The 18,774-nt window shown below is 41.5% G+C and overlaps 1 protein-coding gene across 2 annotated transcripts in view; it reads left to right on the plus strand.

The window, feature by feature from the left end:
* LOC118417207 overlaps positions 1–15,762 on the plus strand; it is a 22,131-nt gene extending 6,369 nt beyond the window's left edge. The window contains exons 2-6 of one of the 2 annotated variants that reach the window (XM_035822662.1): positions 6,158–6,388; positions 7,864–8,027; positions 8,538–11,341; positions 11,911–12,253; positions 12,774–15,762. In XM_035822662.1, coding sequence (XP_035678555.1) covers positions 6,189–6,388; positions 7,864–8,027; positions 8,538–11,341; positions 11,911–12,253; positions 12,774–13,450 — 4,188 coding nt within the window. In that variant the 5' untranslated portion in view covers positions 6,158–6,188 and the 3' untranslated portion in view covers positions 13,451–15,762. Of the gene's footprint in view, positions 1–6,157; positions 6,389–7,863; positions 8,031–8,537; positions 11,342–11,910; positions 12,254–12,773 lie in introns of both variants that reach the window. The other variant, XM_035822661.1, reaches the window with a different exon arrangement.
* Positions 15,763–18,774: the final 3,012 nt, after the last annotated feature.

The following is an 18,774-nucleotide window of genomic DNA, read 5'->3' on the forward strand; positions in this document are numbered from 1 at the left end:
TTAAAAGCCGAAATTGAAGCAGTTTTGTGGGTACACATTACTGTTGATTTCTTCAAAATGGGTTAGTGAACAGTTGTTGTGCAACTCTAGTTTTACTGAACTTTCTCTAGCCTTGCTAGTATTTATTATTAAGTCAACGCTGCCTGCTTCTATATAGCTAGGCGCTACCTATTCTACCAGTCTTTTCCCATTGCACTTGACTTTGTATGTGGAAATGAAATAAATTAGGTGTTCTTGATTAAGCAATCCTATTTTTTGCTGTTCTATGATCGTACATGTACATGTAGGTCTTGTGCAGTGCACAACACAGGCACTGTGCCTTTTTCCTGTGATTGGATCCAGATGGCGTTACTTGAGCTACAGCACATGGCTGCCGCACGGGCCTCCAGCCGTTTCAGTATACTGTATCCTGTATCCGTTGTTCAGGCACTCTGTGTATTTTCATAATTTTGCTGTCTTAATTGCTTCTTTCTAAAAGATTCTCCCGAGTAGCAAGTAAATTTAACACAATTCGCAGAGAATACACCGAGATCGCGACATTTGACTATTTATGGCAGCGACGTCAATTTAGGTGCAATGCAGCGACGTCCTCTGTGAATTCAATTATTCAAATCCCACCGTAGGTGACTCCGACGCCGGATCGTTGTGAATATTTTAGCAAAAATTGCTAGCTGGTGCGTGTAAAGCTAGGTGTATCGTTTGCGCTTTTCCTTCATATTTTGACCTAGTACTTGTCAAATATACTGACACTTCGTAATGAAAAAAAATGAGCGCGTCCTGAGCTTTCTTTTTTTCTTTAGAAACGGGTGGATAAAATTCATGTTGCCTGTTTACCTCCTATTTTAGGAATTAAGCGGTTACATTGAAATGTTACTACTAACTACAATGTCCTTAATGTATACCACTATGATTACCAGTGTAGTCATGTACCATATAACGACGCAAAAGGCCCTGGATTCATGGATTCGCGGTTTCAGTTTCTTCTGATTTGAGAAATGGTTTTGTAATTCAAATTCACAATTCTTTTAGCGTTTGAGTCTGGCACAAATACAATATGATATCGGCAATAACAGTTAAACTTGAAGAAAGCCTTTTTTTATGTTTACCACAATTGTCCTAAATGTTGAAAATAAATCGCTTAGTTTCTTGTTGTTGTTTTTTTATATCGCCTGCCATCTTCATTGATTCCACCCCCTCTAAAAAAATCCGAGAACCAAGAAATAAAATTGGCATGGCCTAGGTAATACTAAATACTAATAGTAATAGCCTCACAGTCGTTGACTCCTTGAAATGTCAAGAATTCTTACATGTAGGTATGTGCTGTCACTCATGTCACTAATGCACTGTAAATGTAATACTGGTGGTTGTATATACGATGGAAAGGTCAATTTTTGCTCCACAATTTATAGATTCCTTTATCGAAGCAAAGCTTGTACAGCCTGATTGCCTTTTGGGTCAACATCCAAGGTTGACAAAGGTAGATGATTTTAACCTTTACTAATAGTACTATTCCATAGTTTGGCGCTTAGGCCAAGCAAAAGAAAAGGTTACATACGTGTACATGTTTCCGATCCTGAAAATCTTGGGGTTGGGATGGATTTTTCTTTTTTAATCTCTCAGACGACGTGGTCCTACACGGTATTTTCCACCTAGAATTGTAATTATACAGATATGTACAATGTCATGCACAATAATAAACTGAACAGAGAAGTACAATGTTTACTACAGTGTGTATTACTAGTTATAAATTTTGAATTTTGTAACCTTAAAATATCAGATAAAAGAATCTTTACCCTTTGCCTGTGGCCAACCAAGAAAAAAGGCTGGTGTCCGTGTGCTATTCCTAAGGTCGGCCAGTTAACAGAAAGTGAGAACGCAACATTTTTTTCCCTAGGCTTTACCAAGAAACATTTCCTCGATAATGTACCACGTATTCCCCAATCCAACATGTTTTTGTACACACCACGTACCAATAAGGCGTGTATTTTAAATGTGTTTGACCCCTCAAGCGTATTTTGGCACGTATCAAGCAAACATGTCGCTTCCTAAAATGCAAGTTGCATATAGATCTCAGAGTCAGAAAGCCGTCCTCGGTATTGAGAATGGTCACGCCTTCTGGAAAATAGTAAATACAGCCCAATAAAGGTGCTGTAATTTCACGTTGGGCATTCTTTTTGTGGATCAGTGAGGAATGTTTCATTAGATTATTGAATTCACGTCAGATAAAAACGTTTGTTCGACACAGGCTCGATAATCGCATGTAAGATCTTTTGCTTCACGACCTGCTGCAATGTTGGTACGGCATTTATGCAAATGAAAGCCGAGGGAAAACGCATCGCTAAATTATTCATGAATGATAACGTTGCCATATCGAGATACTTCGTTTGGGTGGAAAATTTGTGCTATACAAAGACATACGTAGATGGCAGATCCTTGCATTCTTGCCGTCAATGACAGCTTGATTTATCACAATGTAACGTACGTTCACAGTTGAGCAATAATGGAGACGCACACGATCAAATAACGAATGCGCACAGTTTCTGGGTCGGGAATTACGTCAGCCGGGGTGTGGGGGAGACAGCCGCCATTATTACTGAATACCGGACCTGTCAGTCAAACGGCACGGATCGTGGCGCTTCTCAATACATAAAACAGTGCAGATTTTTTTTCTAGGTCACATCCTTGAATTATTTTCGTAGATTGCTGAAAGGCAGTCTGCTGAAGACAAATATTAGAAAGGGTTGAATGTTCTAGTGTGATACCGTAGTAGGGTATTACCCTGATTTCAGCACAAGAGTCAAATTGTCGTCATGCGTGCAGCCATAACAGCTGCGCATGCGACCCCCATCCGTGGGAAATTTCCGCTGCGAAACATTATCAGTAGCAGGAGCGCCAACTCTGGGTTATTGTGCATGTAGTTTTCTCACAGCCTTGATTCGAAAGCAGTGTTGATACAGTATGTCTAAGAGGTATCATTCTCAGTTTAAATGTTGTGTCGTTGCCCTGGCTATTTCCAATCGTGGTGTAGTACTAATCAAGGTCCCCTAGGCACGGTTGGTTACGCATACGTATGCCCGGATCGCCGTACATGGGTGTGGCCCAGTTCCGCGAATATAGCCTGATTAAATCTCGGCCCTAGCAACCGTTCCGCTCTAGGTACCCGAGTGCAAGGAACCATCCATAAAGGTGACATTCCAACATTGGTGGATAACATTTGCATAAATACATATGATTAACCTTATTAGGATGACAACGAACCATTTAGGCTTAGGCCACGGTAGCACAATTTCTTGTTTCTTTGCTTTGCTGCTTCAATTACTTTCTGATTTGAAAAATAAATCACACAAACCATTATATACGAATCCACTAAAAAATGCCCATAATTTGGTACCTCCTGTTGTCTTGAACTGTTGAACGTTACAGTTTTCAAATTTCAAAATTCATTGTTTGAACTAGTACTGTCAAACAGCCTGGTATGTTGGATCCCATTGTAGCACAGGGTCAATCATGGAATGCCTGTTTTTATTATTTCATTTTCCTTATTTCATAAAGCCAATCCATTCTTCTCCAGCAAAAGTCCAAGAAACAAACAAATAACTTGATATAGCCTTTTACTTTTTAGGTCTTTGTTACCAACTTACTATACTGCTACCTAGAGTGGCTAGGCTGGAAGTTTGGTTTTCTTTTATTTCATCCTTCTCTTCCTGCAAAATATAACTTGATATGGCCTTATCGAATTCTCCTGTACCAGTTTAGTAGGCAGATTGTTTATAATGTATGCAGACTTTAAAAAAAAAAGTAAAACTAAAAGCATTGATAGTCCGTTGTAATTCTAGTTTTAAAGCATAATACTTCTTGTGTTCAAATTTTCTTGGTGGTTTAATATTTGAGGTTTTCACGTCCGCTTCATATAACCATTGCAAAACAAAATGCTTATTGTGTCTTCTGCCCACCTACCCTGTTTTTTCAGCCGCGAACTTAAAACTACCGCGAACACTCCATTTAGTCCGTACCATGAAATTAAATCCCTGTGAACTTAAAGGCATGTACACTATTACAGTACCTGGCAGTGATAAGATATAAAGTTACTTGATGTCACAAGATTTCCTGTAAGAAAACAGTTGTTCAATTCCAAGATACATGTAGTGCCATGGCATGCCTGAATTGCAAAAATGGCAAAAACATGGCAAAAAACAGCCAGAGCGGAACCTTTCTTTTTGTGGAGATGGAGTAACATTAGTTTATTTCGTTTTGTTAATAAGCCACAAATAACCTCAAGAGTGATGAGAATAATCGGTACTACAGTCAAACCTGCCTGAGCGACCACCTCTTCTCAGCGACCACCTGGCCATTTCGACCACTTTTTCTCGGTCCCGATTTATTTTTCCATTGATGTAAGCATTAAGCGACCTTTTCTCAACAACCACCTGGCCAACGCGACCGGCCCAAATTGGGACCCATAACGACCGCATTATTTTCAAAATTGAGATTTTTGATGATAACTAGCACGATTTTGTGCCGAAATCGGCCAGTTTTCGTTGGATTTTGGGGTTAAATTTAAAGTTTACAGTGTGCCTGTTGTATTTGAGATTAAAGACCTCGCTTCTTTGCGTGCGTGCAGTGTGCTTGCTTTATGCCATTAAGCACAATGGAAACCATTTATACTTTCCATCGGGCATGTTTTGAGTCGATACTCTTCTCAGCGACCACCTGTCCAAATCGACCGCTTTTTTCCGGTCCCCCGAGTGGTCGTCTTGGGCAGGTTTGACTGTACTACTAGTACTTGTGGATGTATGCATCGAAAATGAGCAACGAGAATGAATGAATGAGAAGAGTGCAAATGTATGCCACAGCCTATGTTTCTTTGCTACTTCCCCGCATGTACATGTACATGTACACTGTAAAGACTTGACCGACACTAAAACCACCGTAAAAATGCTTTCTCTGCCTTCTATACCTGCCAACAGCGAACTTAAAACCACCGTGAACACTCCATTTTCTCTCTCCCGCGAAATTAAATCCCCGCAAACTTGAATGCAATTGCACAGCACTGTTACGCTTTAAATGTTTACGGTTGTTTTATATTTATTGCAGCAGTTTTCGCTCTACTGTAAAATCATCAAACCACAAACAATTTTTTATGCACTTTTTATGCCCACCTCTAACGCCTCCGCAAATTTAAATAAATATCTCATATGTTTCCCACAAAGCAGATGGTCCACCAGAACCCATTGTGAAGCTTAGTAGTGTTGCAAAATATCCTCAAATTGCATGTGAAAAGTCATCATTGCATATGAAAAGTCATCGTGGCATTTTTCCTATGAATATGCAAACTGAATAAGAATACCGCTCCTAACGCATTATTTTCGTTTGACGCATGACAGCATACCCACATTACTGGAATATTTTTAATGGTCCACACCAAAGTTACATGAAAGTAAAAAGGACAATTTGCTGCATTTGATATTGATGATGATATATTGCAAGTACATGTAGTTGTGTGCAAAGGGTCTTTGTCACACATACATATGTATTGATGACAATGGCCTCCCAGCCTTCTCCAGACCAAGGTAGAGAGGTCGTCATTAGGAAGGTCATTTGTGGTTGGAGTTGATCGTCAGGGTCGCCCACTGGTTTTTAAAAATCATCTGTGCCAGCTGACTATAAATTTTATGTGGTCACATAAAACCTCTGCGAACAGTGCACCCACACAAAATGATTGGGTGCACAGGTCCAATTTTGGGTGCACCTGGGTGCACATGCACCCAGTATTTCGAGCCCTGCCAAAACACAAGATGTCAAAACATACTGCTGCAATTCCAGAGAAAGCTGCGGGGGGGGGGATTTAATCATTTGTTTGTTTGCTATACATATCTTTTTTTTATAATTAGTTGTGCAGTTCACAATTGCACTAGCAGACAGACAAACACACAACCACCCGAACACTCACCTCACCCGAAAATACAGTGTAGTGTCACACCTTTACAGATACCATACTTATAGCCTGATTAAATCTTGCTTATGGCAGCCCGCGCAACATCTTTCGGCCCCCTCTGCGGGGAGGGGCCAGTTTTAGCCCCGGACAGCAGAGTTTGTGTTACACAGACTACCATACATGTACTTACACTCAATGCCATTATCCTTCCATCCATCTCAGGTGCAGACCAAGGACAGTGCTAGGGCGCACCATGACCAGTGTGTCCAACCTCACCCTCAGCACTGACGTGAAGAACCCGGTGGGGAAACTGCAGGGAGGGTTCGAGTGCAAGTACTGCAGCTTCCAGACTCAGGACCTGAACGAGTTCACCTCTCACGTGGACTCTGCACACCCTCACGTCATCCTCAACCCCACCTACATCTGTAAACTCTGCAACTTCTCCACTAAGAGGTAGGCAGGCTGTTGGATAGGATCTTGTTATAGGGGCTCCAAATTTCTTGATGAGTCATGGCAAATGATATAGGCACAACTATTGCATTGTAGGGGGTCCGGGGGCATCCACCTTCCATGTTGCAGAGTTTTCAAGAATATCAAGTGAAAATGGTGCATTCTAATAATTCTATTATTTCTAAGGTATCCTGAGGGGCAAAATTACTGTTAGAGAGGTTACAGTGTAGAAGACTGTGACATTTAGTGGCATCCCTGGTCAAATCAGAATTTCATGCTTGTCAGAGGATCTGCTCCCCAGTGTAAGGGTGTCTAGTGCGTCAAATTTCTTGTTATCTTAAATGACTGCCATGACACATGCCTGGCTAAAAACATGTAGGTACATGTACATGTAGGAAGTGTTCTGAATAAATGTAAATGTACGTAGACAGGGCTGGAAATTCATTTTTGGGAATTGATGCGCTAATGTACCAAACCTAAGTTTAGGTACACAGAAAAAAAATTGAGCAACATTAAGTAAAGCAAAATCTGCCAACACAGCTTTGAGCACCTGACCAAACCAATCGATTGCGATGGGAGATCCTGTATCAGCCGAGGTACTAAACTGATCATCGGTCAAATCGCCTGATGGCCGAGAATTCGATCTGACTTATAGAGGGAACTTGGACTGCGGGTGGTGCTACCTATATGTATGTCATACTTGCCTGAGAAAATAATTCCAATGTGCCAGAAGTTGAGAAAATATGGTGTTCTGAAACAAAACTGTGTAAGCAAATTTGAGCAGTCCCATAAGAAGTTAGCCTGGGTACCATCCGGAAAGTAGTTCGCTCTGACGTTCATTATATACTATATACAGTCGCTTCTAGCTCTGACATTCATTATACACTATATACAGTCGCTTCTCTGTGTTTCCGTCTGGGAACGCGGACCATCTCAACGTCTGGAATCGTCCAAATTTTGGACGCAGACGCTGATTGGTCCCCACATAAGAGCGAATTATGGAATGGGTTCATGTGATCGTTCGAACCGGTGTTCCAACACCGGAAAAGCCCCACGTCCCCTTGCTTGCGCATGTGGGCACCGGCTTGTTGTCATCGAACGAGTGCTCTAGAACCCATTCCTTGATTCGCTCATCAACTGGCGTCACCACCAAACGGTTTGAATGCGCACGTCTCCAGACGGATAGCAGAAGTGAACATAGGAGCGAACTACTATCCGGATGGTACCCAGGCTAATAAGAAGTGTGTCTAGGACAACATTTAATCTACAGCTTGCAATCTAATCTTCACCAAAACTGTTTTGTTTTTTATTTGTTTATTGTTTAGGTTAGACAGGTACTAAAATGCACAAGATAACATTACTCATTCAAACAAGTGGATAGGTTTTGAAACATACTTTTCAAGTTGAGTCTACTACATATACCTTTCATAAAACTGACCTGGCCACATTAATTATTGACAAATAATGTGTGTTGGCAGGTATGAGATGTTTATGCAGCACAACCAGAAGAACCACCCAGACAACACCAAGCTGGCACTGAAGGTCATCAAACAGAACGGCACCACCTTCCTGGAACAGAACCCTGTGGGAGGGGCAGAGGACTCAAAAACAACCAATGGGGAGAGGAACGACACTGCTGAGGGTGGTAAGTTTTTGATTTTGTAACAATTTTTCATAGAAATTGTTGCTTGTTTTGGGAATTCATACTTTCCCAAATTCGTATTTTCCCCGAATTCTCATGGAGTGGAATTTTTTATCACCAAGCACAGTTGGGGTGTCTTCGTTAGATAGTTTTAAAGAGTATTTACTGATAGATGTGCAAATTTAGGTGTGACAGGTTGTTCAGTGTAACATAACCAGCTGCTGCTGCCGCGTCGCGTGCCTGCAAAGCTGGTGTGTTACGCTGAAGGGCGGTTATACCAGCTATATAGGGACTAGGTAGGTAGGTAGTTATGTATAGATACAGAACTCGCGAAATGTGTCCATCTATGTAATATCTTTTTTCATGAATTCTACAGTGTAGGACCATTGACTTGGGAAATTAGAAGTTGATAACGTATGTGATACTTACAGTCCCTGACTCTTTAAATAAGCCTGCCTAACTAACAAATTTCATCTTCATCTCATCTTCATGTTCATCTCGTTGAAACAGGAACGGAGGCAGATGAAGACAAAGAGGAGACACAGGGTGAAGATGACTCCGAAACAGTGGGCGCCTTCCATACCCCAATGATGCAAAAACTCCTGGACCAGAAGACCTCAGCCCGTCAAGGTGACGCAGTGGACGATGACCAGTTCTCTGCTTCGTCAACTCTTCAGAAGCTGTGCCAGACAGCGGCCAACCCACCCGTTACCTACGCCACCATTAGTGTATCGAATGCAGACAGTCATAGTGACGCAGTGCTGAGGGAGTACTTCAACAAGTTTCCATACTTCTCGGAAAAAGAGCTGGAAGAGATTGTAGACAAGACTGGTATGACTGAAGACGAGGTAAGAACGTGGTACACTGCTCAGAGACAACAGCTGTCAGTCAACTGGACTGCAGAGGAGATTGAACAATACCGGGCATCAGGAGTCCCTGCCGCATGGGCTGATCGCAATAAGGAGCCAGAAAAGACCATGAAGGTGGTAAAAACACTCTTTCCTCCCAGCAGAGTTAGCCCTACTGCTAAGGATCGCACAAAGATCGCAAAAGTCTCTCGTCCCAAACCCTCGCAAGGAGAAGGAGGTAACTGGAAGAAAACGCCCGAGCAGTTACAACTTTTGAAGAGAGCGTTCGGTAAGACTCAGTTTCCAACCCCTCTCGAGGTGGACAAGCTTGTGCGAGCGACAGGACTTACCTCGGGCGTTGTGAAGAAGTGGTTCAGTGACACGCGATACCATGTCAAGCACAGCAAGGGAACCAAAGGACTGTGTGTGTACAAGGAGGATCTGAATGAGACGTTAGACAGTATTATTGAGTCGTCATCGTTGAAGGCGCCAATTAGACCCAGAGGCAGGCCGCCAAAATCACCCAATGCTCCCAGAGGTAGGCCACCTCTGTCCCAGTCACCTAGAGGCAGGCCACGATCTCCGAGGTCTCCAAGATCTCCAAGAGCACAAGTACACTTCAGCACTTCAGACACAACAAAGGTGAAGATAGAAAGGAGTGCTATGGACATGGAATGGCTGGAGAGGAAAGGAAAGTCGGAGTACCAGCTAGACCTCCTGAAAATCAATTTTCAACAGAATCCTTACCCGTCAGAGTTCGACGTCGACAAACTTCGTGAGGAGACCAAGATGACGGCAAGAGAGATCGGCAGGTGGTTCAATGACTGTAGGAGGGAGAAGGGGCTACCACAGGATGAGAAGTACTACGTACCGCCCCAGGAGCCTGTCACACAAAGTGGCGAAGAAGAGGTGGATGATACACTAGTACCCAAAGATGAACCGATGTCTCCAGGGCAGCCTGATCTAGTAGACTATTTCAACGGCGGCGTTGAAGAAGACTCAGGTTCTGACAACGATAAAAGCCGATCAAATGATGTGAACGAAAACAGCGTTAGAAGTAATGGAAACAAGAACGGCATCGCCTCGCCAACGAAAGTTGCCACCTTGAATGTTGAGGACAAAGACAAATCCGATTCTCTCACAGAAGAACAGGAAAAAGAAGTAGAACCTGGAGCTGGAAAGGGGGAGGACCATGAAACCAAAGATGTGGCATCAGATGACGATGATGATGATGATGATGATGATGGAGGGAAAGATGCAGAAATGGAGGATGAGGAGAGTGGGCTGTACATGGATGTACAGGATGAGCCTGTAGTGGGGATGGAGGACCAAGAAGATGCTGAGGAAGAAGAGGAAGGATGGAACCAGGACAGGGAACAGCAACAGGGAACTGCAACCCACAAAAACAACAGCCAGGAGCAGAACAAGAAAAAGAGCGGAGACGTCAAAACGACCATGAAGGTTTTCTACGACAGGACGGGGAGAGTAAAGCGAAGGTTTAAGACGGAGTACCAGCTGAGGCTGTTGAAGGAGAGTTTTCAGAGGTGTCCTCACCCCGACGACCTGGAGATAGAGCGTCTCATGAGACTCACAAGACTCAGCAAGCAAGACATCCGCAACTACTTTTCCGACAAGCGCTACGACGTCTTTAAACGAAACCCGCACAAGATGCACCAGTTGTCGCACCAGCCTCACGAGCCGCCTAGCACCTTGGAAGACTATCTAGACGAGGACGACTCTCTCCCGACCATGGTTCCTCCGGGCACCAACCTGGTCCTCTCCCCGGCGGACATCCTGACGCGGAAACGAAAACGTGACGATGTAGAAGACTTTGAAGAGGACGGCAAAATCGACGGAAAGAAGACCGCCTTCCAGCTGGACGTCATCAAAGCCAGCTTCTCTCTCAACCAGAGGCCAGGAGATACCGAAGTGGCAAGGATAAACAAACTAACAAAGTTATCGAGGAAAGAAATCCTGTGCTGGTTTGGAGACACGCGATACGCGTTCAAACACGGGAAGGTCAAGTGGATCGAGAAGTACCGAAAGATGGTGGAAGATCCTCACTATAAGAAGTACTTCGGCTACGATGATGACAGCACCAGTGCACCGACATCAGGGGTGACGTCTCCTGTTACGGTGACGTCTGCGCCCCATTCCGTACCGTCATCTCCCATCCATCACTCTACGCAGGTGTCGAGCGCTGAATCTACACCAACGCAGAGTCACCAGCCTCCTCAGACTGAGAGTCCGACAGCGCAGCGCTCTCCCGAAGAACAACGAAGCCCAGTTTCAGGCAAGGAATCCATCATGGGCCTGCAGAGTATCGTCTCGTCCATGAATCCTCCCAAACCCCTGACTAATGTGGAGAAGCTGAAGATGCTGACTGAACAGTACGAGAGATGCCCCTTCATCCTGTATCATGATGCCGAGGAGCTGGCCAAAGAGATTGACCTGCGGGTGGAACAAGTAAGTTCATACATGTATATTTGCAATGAAAGTCACTGTAATATTGGCATCTCTAGTGAAAGATTTAATTGTTGTTTCTGTACTCAAAAGAAAGCTCCTAGCAGCAAGCTTTTGGTCAGTCCCTTTTCTTCACTCTGCCCAGGTGTAGAATGCGTACCTGAATTGAGGATTTGTAGAAGTAGAGAGATGTATTCTGCCTTCCAATACCATGCCCTAGACACAGTGGATAACAATCCATTCTCCCTACAACCTCAGAAAATGCTTTGGGACTTACATGTACATGTACATGTACATGTACATTGCCTTTATATTTACCCTTACACTGGCGAAAGATACAATCAATCTGCTTATGACATTGAGTCTCATTAAATCTTTTGCCTCAAAACAGGCTCACCGTTATCTTTACCTTAGCCTGATTATATCTCATCTTATATAGCCGTTCGCGGGGAGCGGCCAGTTACAGTCCCAGACAGTAGAGTTTGTGTTACACAGACTATCTTTACCTGATATGTAAGGTCTTTCCTTTCACCCAGAGTAAATTTGGATGGTCTATCTTGTCTTGTCTTCAGGTGTTATCCTGGTTTGAGAGGAAGCGCGAAGAAGAGAAGAAGGACACTAACGATGAGGATGGACATGAGTCTGATGAGGATTCACCGTCCCGCCTGGCACAGAGAGCAGCCAACATTCCCCAGCGACCCCGCCCACTGCTGGACCCCGACATGCAGATTCAGATCAGACCTCCGATGTCCCAACAGCAGAGACCGCCCGCAGTCACGCACATCATGAACCAACAGAGACCCATCGCGCCGCGGCCCGTCATGCATCCCAGTCTGCGCCCGGTGGCGTCGCCGCCGATGCCGCGACAACACGCTCCGCAGCAACTCAGGATGCAGGTTCCGGGGGGTGTGCCAGGTTAGTACTCTCTCCTCTTACTTTCACTTTTGTTGGTCTGTCATTGTTAAAGAATACAAATCAAAATTATTGCACAAGACCTGTTAACAGATACTATGTAAGGCAAATTGTTAAGTGTTGAGAACAAGCTTGCTCTCTGTAACTAACTGTATGCAAGGAGGTGAAGATTTCATCCAAAGAAATGGTTTAGGATAGCTGCACGGTGCAAAAAAAGTAGCATAATGTTGATATGCTTTCTGTATGGTACAAGTACAACTACAAGCAACTAACCACCTCATAACCCTCTTCCATTGCGTCCTTTAGCACAGTCTCCAAAGGTGGCCAATTGACAGCAGCATCATATTGTTGATTACAAAATGACACACTTCTTCTAGAGATACATGTGCATCTGCCATTTATCTTTTCCATTATAGTGTGATAGATTGAAATGGTGTAATGAAATTGGATTTTTGTGATTTTCTTTAGTTATCTCATTCATTAAGTGTATTATTTACAGTTAGTATATGTATTTCTTTTACAGGACAAAACTTTGTCATGGTGAGCCAGGTCCCCCAACAACACCACATGGTACAACAGGGCATGATGGGTCCGGGTGGTCGACCTCAGATCATCTACACCATCGTACCCAACCAGCCGACACCCAACACGCCGTCCCAACCACAGGCCATCCGTGTCCAGTCAGCGATGAGCCTCGCCACCGGTCAACAGGTCATGATGCAGAGTTCCCCTCCGCTACAACATCAGGGTGCCCCCTCCCAACCCCAGCCTACCATGGTAGTGTCGTCCCCCCCACCAGCTAATGTACATCAACAACAACAACACAACGACAGGCCCAACGACTTGGTCCGAAGTATTCTCGCCTCGTGTAAGATAGACATTTCCAACTGGGAGACTGTTGTGTACCAGTGTCCGCGATGCAAGGCGGTGTTCCCGCGATGGGCTCCGCTAGAGAACCACGAAAAGATCTGTAACACGCCGCGTGAGGACGGCACGAAGGCAAAACCTTCCATCTACCTCACCATGGCGCTGGTGGAGTCTTACTTCATGAAGGAAGACGTAATGACGGAAGACGGGTCCCCGCTCTTCAAGTGTTCTCTCTGTAGCCAGCCGTACATCGAAGAGAAAAGTCTGCCCCTGCACTTAGAAGAACACACCAAACAAGATGTCTGTATGAAGTACATGTATCAGCTTGAATGATACTCATCACTCAAGGCTTACAGTCTTAGTAACTCTCTATGGTGTGCTAGGAATACTTGACAACATGTTCAATGAAATCTTACGTGCAACTGATTCATGATGACTGTAAGGCAACATAAAAAGACTGGAATATCAGCAGTATTCTTTTGGCATTTTAAGGGGTTGCATGATATTTCTTTGAAAGTCCTATTTTTTTACAATTACAGCTTACACAACCTCACAATGACCAACGAATATCTCTGCTGTCCCCTCCCTAGTCTTGACTTAAAATCATTTTCAGAGTTATATATCGTAAAACCAAAATTCATATCAGCCCCACAGCATTGGCTATGGCTAAATAGTCCTATGCAAAATGACAGTCTGCCATATAAGTCACATCTGTAAGATGACTTAGTTCTTTTCTGCGGATCTTCTTTTCAGAAAGATACAAGTGGAAGTTCAAGCTTGTCTGCCCCATGTACATTGTATAATGATTTTTCTTAAAATAAGAAGTTGTGAACACAACCATTTAATGTAAGTCCACCCAAAAGAAGGCCCAAAAATGCGTTTTGTACGTGTAGAAATTACAGTCTCTTCATGCTTAATGCTAAAATCATTGAAATGTGCTTACCAATAAGAGTGAAAGATCAGCGCAAGATTTTGAAAGTCCAATAATGTCTGAAATTGGTCGTTGGGAGCTTACTACATGTAGTTGATGTACACTGGAATTATTCTGAGGATTTTTAAGCAGTAAAAAGTAGAGGCCAAAATGAAGGATGACTAAAGATGATACCGACATGATTTGAACCTAGTGTTTAAAACACTGTAGATATGTATAGCATCTTGTACAGACATGTAGTATTTTACAAGTGCGGTACTAGTGTATCTCAGCTACGAATAGTGCATGACTATTGTGTTTCTATCCTAGTTCGGTTTTATCATTTTAAATGTCTTCTTCATACATGTAGAAAAGAAAGATATCCTCAACACATAAGTTGCTGTCTAGTCAAAACATATTTTTACTTTTTGTAACCCAGGTTTAGAATGGTTTCAACTGTTAATTCTTTCTTCAATTTTTTTTTCTTTTCTGGAAAAGCCCTTTGCTCTTTTGCACTGAAAAAGTGTAAAATAGAGCATGGTTTACACATTGACATACTAATGTTGATTTCGAATTATTGATAGTATTGATAAGATGTGGTCTTTAACAAGGATATAAAATCTTAGGCCAATACTCTTATTTTTTGCTTCCTACGCAAGAAGTCTTTTCAGGTCGTTATCAGACTGTCCAACATTTTGTTTTAGTCTAACACCAAACTTTGTAAGACATACCTAATAGCATTTGAAATCATGTCCAGACCTTAACAAGTTAAAATCACACGTACAGATACAGGACACAATCGCATATTATGATGTACTGTAGCTCAATGTTTTTATGTCAATTTAAGTCAGGAAAATCATAACCACATATTAAATCCATGAGACATTTGAAGAAAATGATCTTTGTTACTCCAGTTGATATGCCATCTTTGTACGTAATACTGTAAAAGTGGAAATGTTTGCTGTGGTTCTATGTTTGCTGTTTTTTTGCGGCAACTTCTTAACCACAGACTCAAAACCATCCCCAAAATTTTGTTGTGTCTTCTGCGTACTTACAACCGATTAATCATGATCTTGAGACCGCCACGAACACTCCATTTTTTCCCAGCAAACACTTTTCCTTTTACAGTTATATGTATACTAAGTCCAGGGTCCTAAAAGTGTAAGCTTGATAAACTGCTACCAACGAACATGACTTCTTTGTTCATTCGTATCGAGGTACAAATGTGGTTTATGATGTAGGTCTCTCTATCTAATTCTTGTGGTAGATTTAAAATGCACCAAATCTACATACAAGTACTACTTGTCATACAAGTACGATATGAAAAATATCTTACCATGCTTAAGTCAATAGAAATCATGCACGCAATACACAGATAATGTTTAGTGTACAAAGTAAATGCAGTATTATTAGAAATCAGTGCAAAGATCTGAATTAGCAGGACAAACTCTTTGAAGAGTTTTGTACTAACCCGCACACCTAAATGTCTTGTTTCACAAAGGCATAGGAGTAAAGCAGTGTTCAGTTAACATGTACAGGTTTACTTGCAGTCTTAACTGTGAAAGATTCTTGAAAGAATTATTCTATATTGAGAGGGACCAAAGAAATTGTACTGATGAGTCTAATGCAAAATGATCATGTACAGGTGCAGTGTTATGTGTGGCAATACTTTGTATAACACTGGAAGAAAGATTCAAGATAGTGAAAGATTGTTGTCAGAGAGCAAAAAGAAAAATCATGTTTGAAAAACTGTACTGCTAGTGTAACATCATAGTTCTACGGGACAAGCTGCAATGTATTTAACAAGATAGTTGCAGTTACTTGTAGGTTTTTTAGTTTTTATATTTCAGCCATACCATAGGTATGGTGAAATATATTGTATTCGTAATGTTTCTTTCTTTCTTTCTTTCTCCTGTCAAATCTTCAAATCGAATCAACTCCGCCATTTTTTAACCGATTGACTTGAAATTTGGCACAAAGGTAGAGTAAGCCAATACCCCCATGTGTTTTTTTCATTTTTTTCATATCTGCCTTTAAAATGATTTTATTGAGGTTTTTGTCAATTTTTATGTATATTTCGGGCTCCTGTACCCTGGTATTACAGCCGAATGACATGAAATTTGGTACAGAGGTGCCTTGATCATATGCTCACCTAGATTTAATAACAGTTTTGGCATACGGTACAACAAAATGCTAAATTTTACGATTTTTGGCCATTTTTTGACCAAGAAATGACATTTTTGGCTCCTGTAGCCTCGTTTTACAACCAAATGATCTGAAATTTGGTATAAAAGTGCCCTTCAATTATGTGCACATAAATTTAATAAAAGTTTTCCCATATGGTACAACAAAATGCTTAATTTTGCGATTTTTGGTCATTTTTTTTACCAAAAAAGGACATTTTTGGCTCCTGTAGCCTCGTTTTACAACCAAATGATCTGAAATTTGGTATAAAAGTGCCCTTTAATTATGTGCACATAAATTCAATAAAATGTTTCCCATACGGTACAACAAAATGCTTAATTTTGCGATTTTATGGCCATTTTTTGACAAAATTTGGACATTTTTTGCTCCTGTTCCCTCGATTTACAACCTAATGACCCGTAAATTGGTAAAGGGGTGCTCTAGATATCTATTCAAAAGACCCATGTATAATTTTTGGCATGGACCACTTTAAAATGATATGTTTGGGATTTTTTTGGTCATTTTCCAATGGCCAAAGGGGTCAACGACCTCAAGGCCTATTGTTGCATGAGGGAGATGGCTGAAATATGCTGTATTTGCTCTCAAGCAAATGTCGGCCTTTCTAGTTACCTTTTATCATTATTGTTTTATTTGTATTGTTAGATACTAATTGTTTTGCCAAAGTAGTCCAAATGCGTCCATATACAGATAACATATGGCTGATATAGCTGACTTATATATTGTGCAGTTGTACATGTAGATGGCAATGTTGACACATTGTTTTATGATTTAGTATTTCCATTCACATGTATTCTACAAAGCACCTAGGCTCGTTATGTGTAGGTGGCACTATGTACCAACTGGACTGTAGACTTGTATTACACTTGTATTATATATATACACGGTAGAGCCGAAAATTTAGCTTTTCATAGTCTTTTTTGCCATACCATCATGTCAAAAAACATCAGAATAAATAGAACTTTTTATACACATCTTTGTCCTCATCATTATAGTTTGGAGAAAGAAGAACTTATTTTGGAAATCTGAACGTTTCTTATATTCCACTTTTTTTATGGTTATTGTGATCTTTAGACAGGAATGTACAGTCATAGATGGTCAGATATTCCCAGCTTTTGGATACACAGTCAAACTTGCCCAAGCGACCACCTCTTCTTAGCGACCACCTCTTCTTGCCATTACGACCGCTGATTCTCGGTCCCGATGTGTACGAATTTATAATCATAAGAAAATTCAGGTCCAGAGGGTCAGGTTCAGGTCCGAACCTGAACCTGCTTCAGTATCTGAGAGTTTGTGAATGGACGATACTCAAAACAATGGCCCATTTCGCTATATACAAATTAAACAAATCTGTTTTGTGTAGTATTCAACTCCCACTGGCGTTTTAAAATCCTACAAAGCTAACTGCCTCTGTACGATTGGCTGAAGTTGGTAGAAATGACTATAGACTCTACTCAACTTCGCTCTTGATATTTTCCTCGACCAGTAAGCCCCAAAACGTGTGAATGCCTGATCATGTAATCTGTTCATTTTCCAATCAGCCCATCATCCGGTCTACCGAATTTTTTCAGGTCCGATTTTCTGGACCGGTCCAATAAGAAAAACCGGTTTTGTACCAGTACACCGTACGGGTACCCACCCCTAGTGACACAGTCATTTGTACATTATGAAATGGAATTCTGCCAAAGGAACGCACTTTCACGTATACAACGTATTTGACTTTTGTCAAAGGCAACAGTTTAAAATAGATTAAGGTAATTCTTACAGCCTTATTTGCATAAAAATGAGACAAGATAAAACAGGAAATTTACAAAAACTTTGAATACACATGTTAAGTGTAGATAATCAAACATTTAATTAATCTCCCATTCATTGTCAGTTGTTACATTTCTTTCAATGTTATATTCTTATTACATCATTTCATTCATTTCGCCGTTATGATATTGCATAAGTTATCAATTATTGAACTATTATGATTTATTTCCATTTTGTTAATTGATATAATTCTTTTGGTTACATTATTGTCTAATGTTTAATTTTACACGTCTGTTCAATCTTGTTACTTTGGAGGAAGACTTTGTACAAGCCACGAGGCTTTTTTCTTCCCCCCTGCACGTACTTTCTTCCTTTAACTTGTTTTATGTTAACTTTTTAAAGATTGTGCAAAATAAATAAAGTCAAAAAGTCAAAGTCAAAGTTATTTCATGAATTTTTCTGAACTCTTGTTTGTGGGATGTTGTAAGGCCACATTGATTTGGTTACATGGTTGACATCACTTGGGCACCCTAAAACTGACGTGAGCGTGCGAATGAAAAAATAGTTGGGCAAATGGTTGCCTTCATCATAAAATCAAACCACCTTTGACCCTTTGCTGACGTCACATTTCCATTCCGGATGTGTGACTTTAAGTGATCAGGAAGATTGAACAAATAAATAAACATTATAGTTATCATCTTATCTAGTAATGAATTCTATTTTTCTGTTCTGCACACCTTCTTTGACTGTTAGGCCTAGGAAAAAAATGTTGTGTTTCCTGTTTCCCTAC

Source organism: Branchiostoma floridae, chromosome 6 (assembly GCF_000003815.2).
Source record: "Branchiostoma floridae strain S238N-H82 chromosome 6, Bfl_VNyyK, whole genome shotgun sequence".
In the NCBI taxonomy this organism is placed as follows: domain Eukaryota; kingdom Metazoa; phylum Chordata; class Leptocardii; order Amphioxiformes; family Branchiostomatidae; genus Branchiostoma; species Branchiostoma floridae.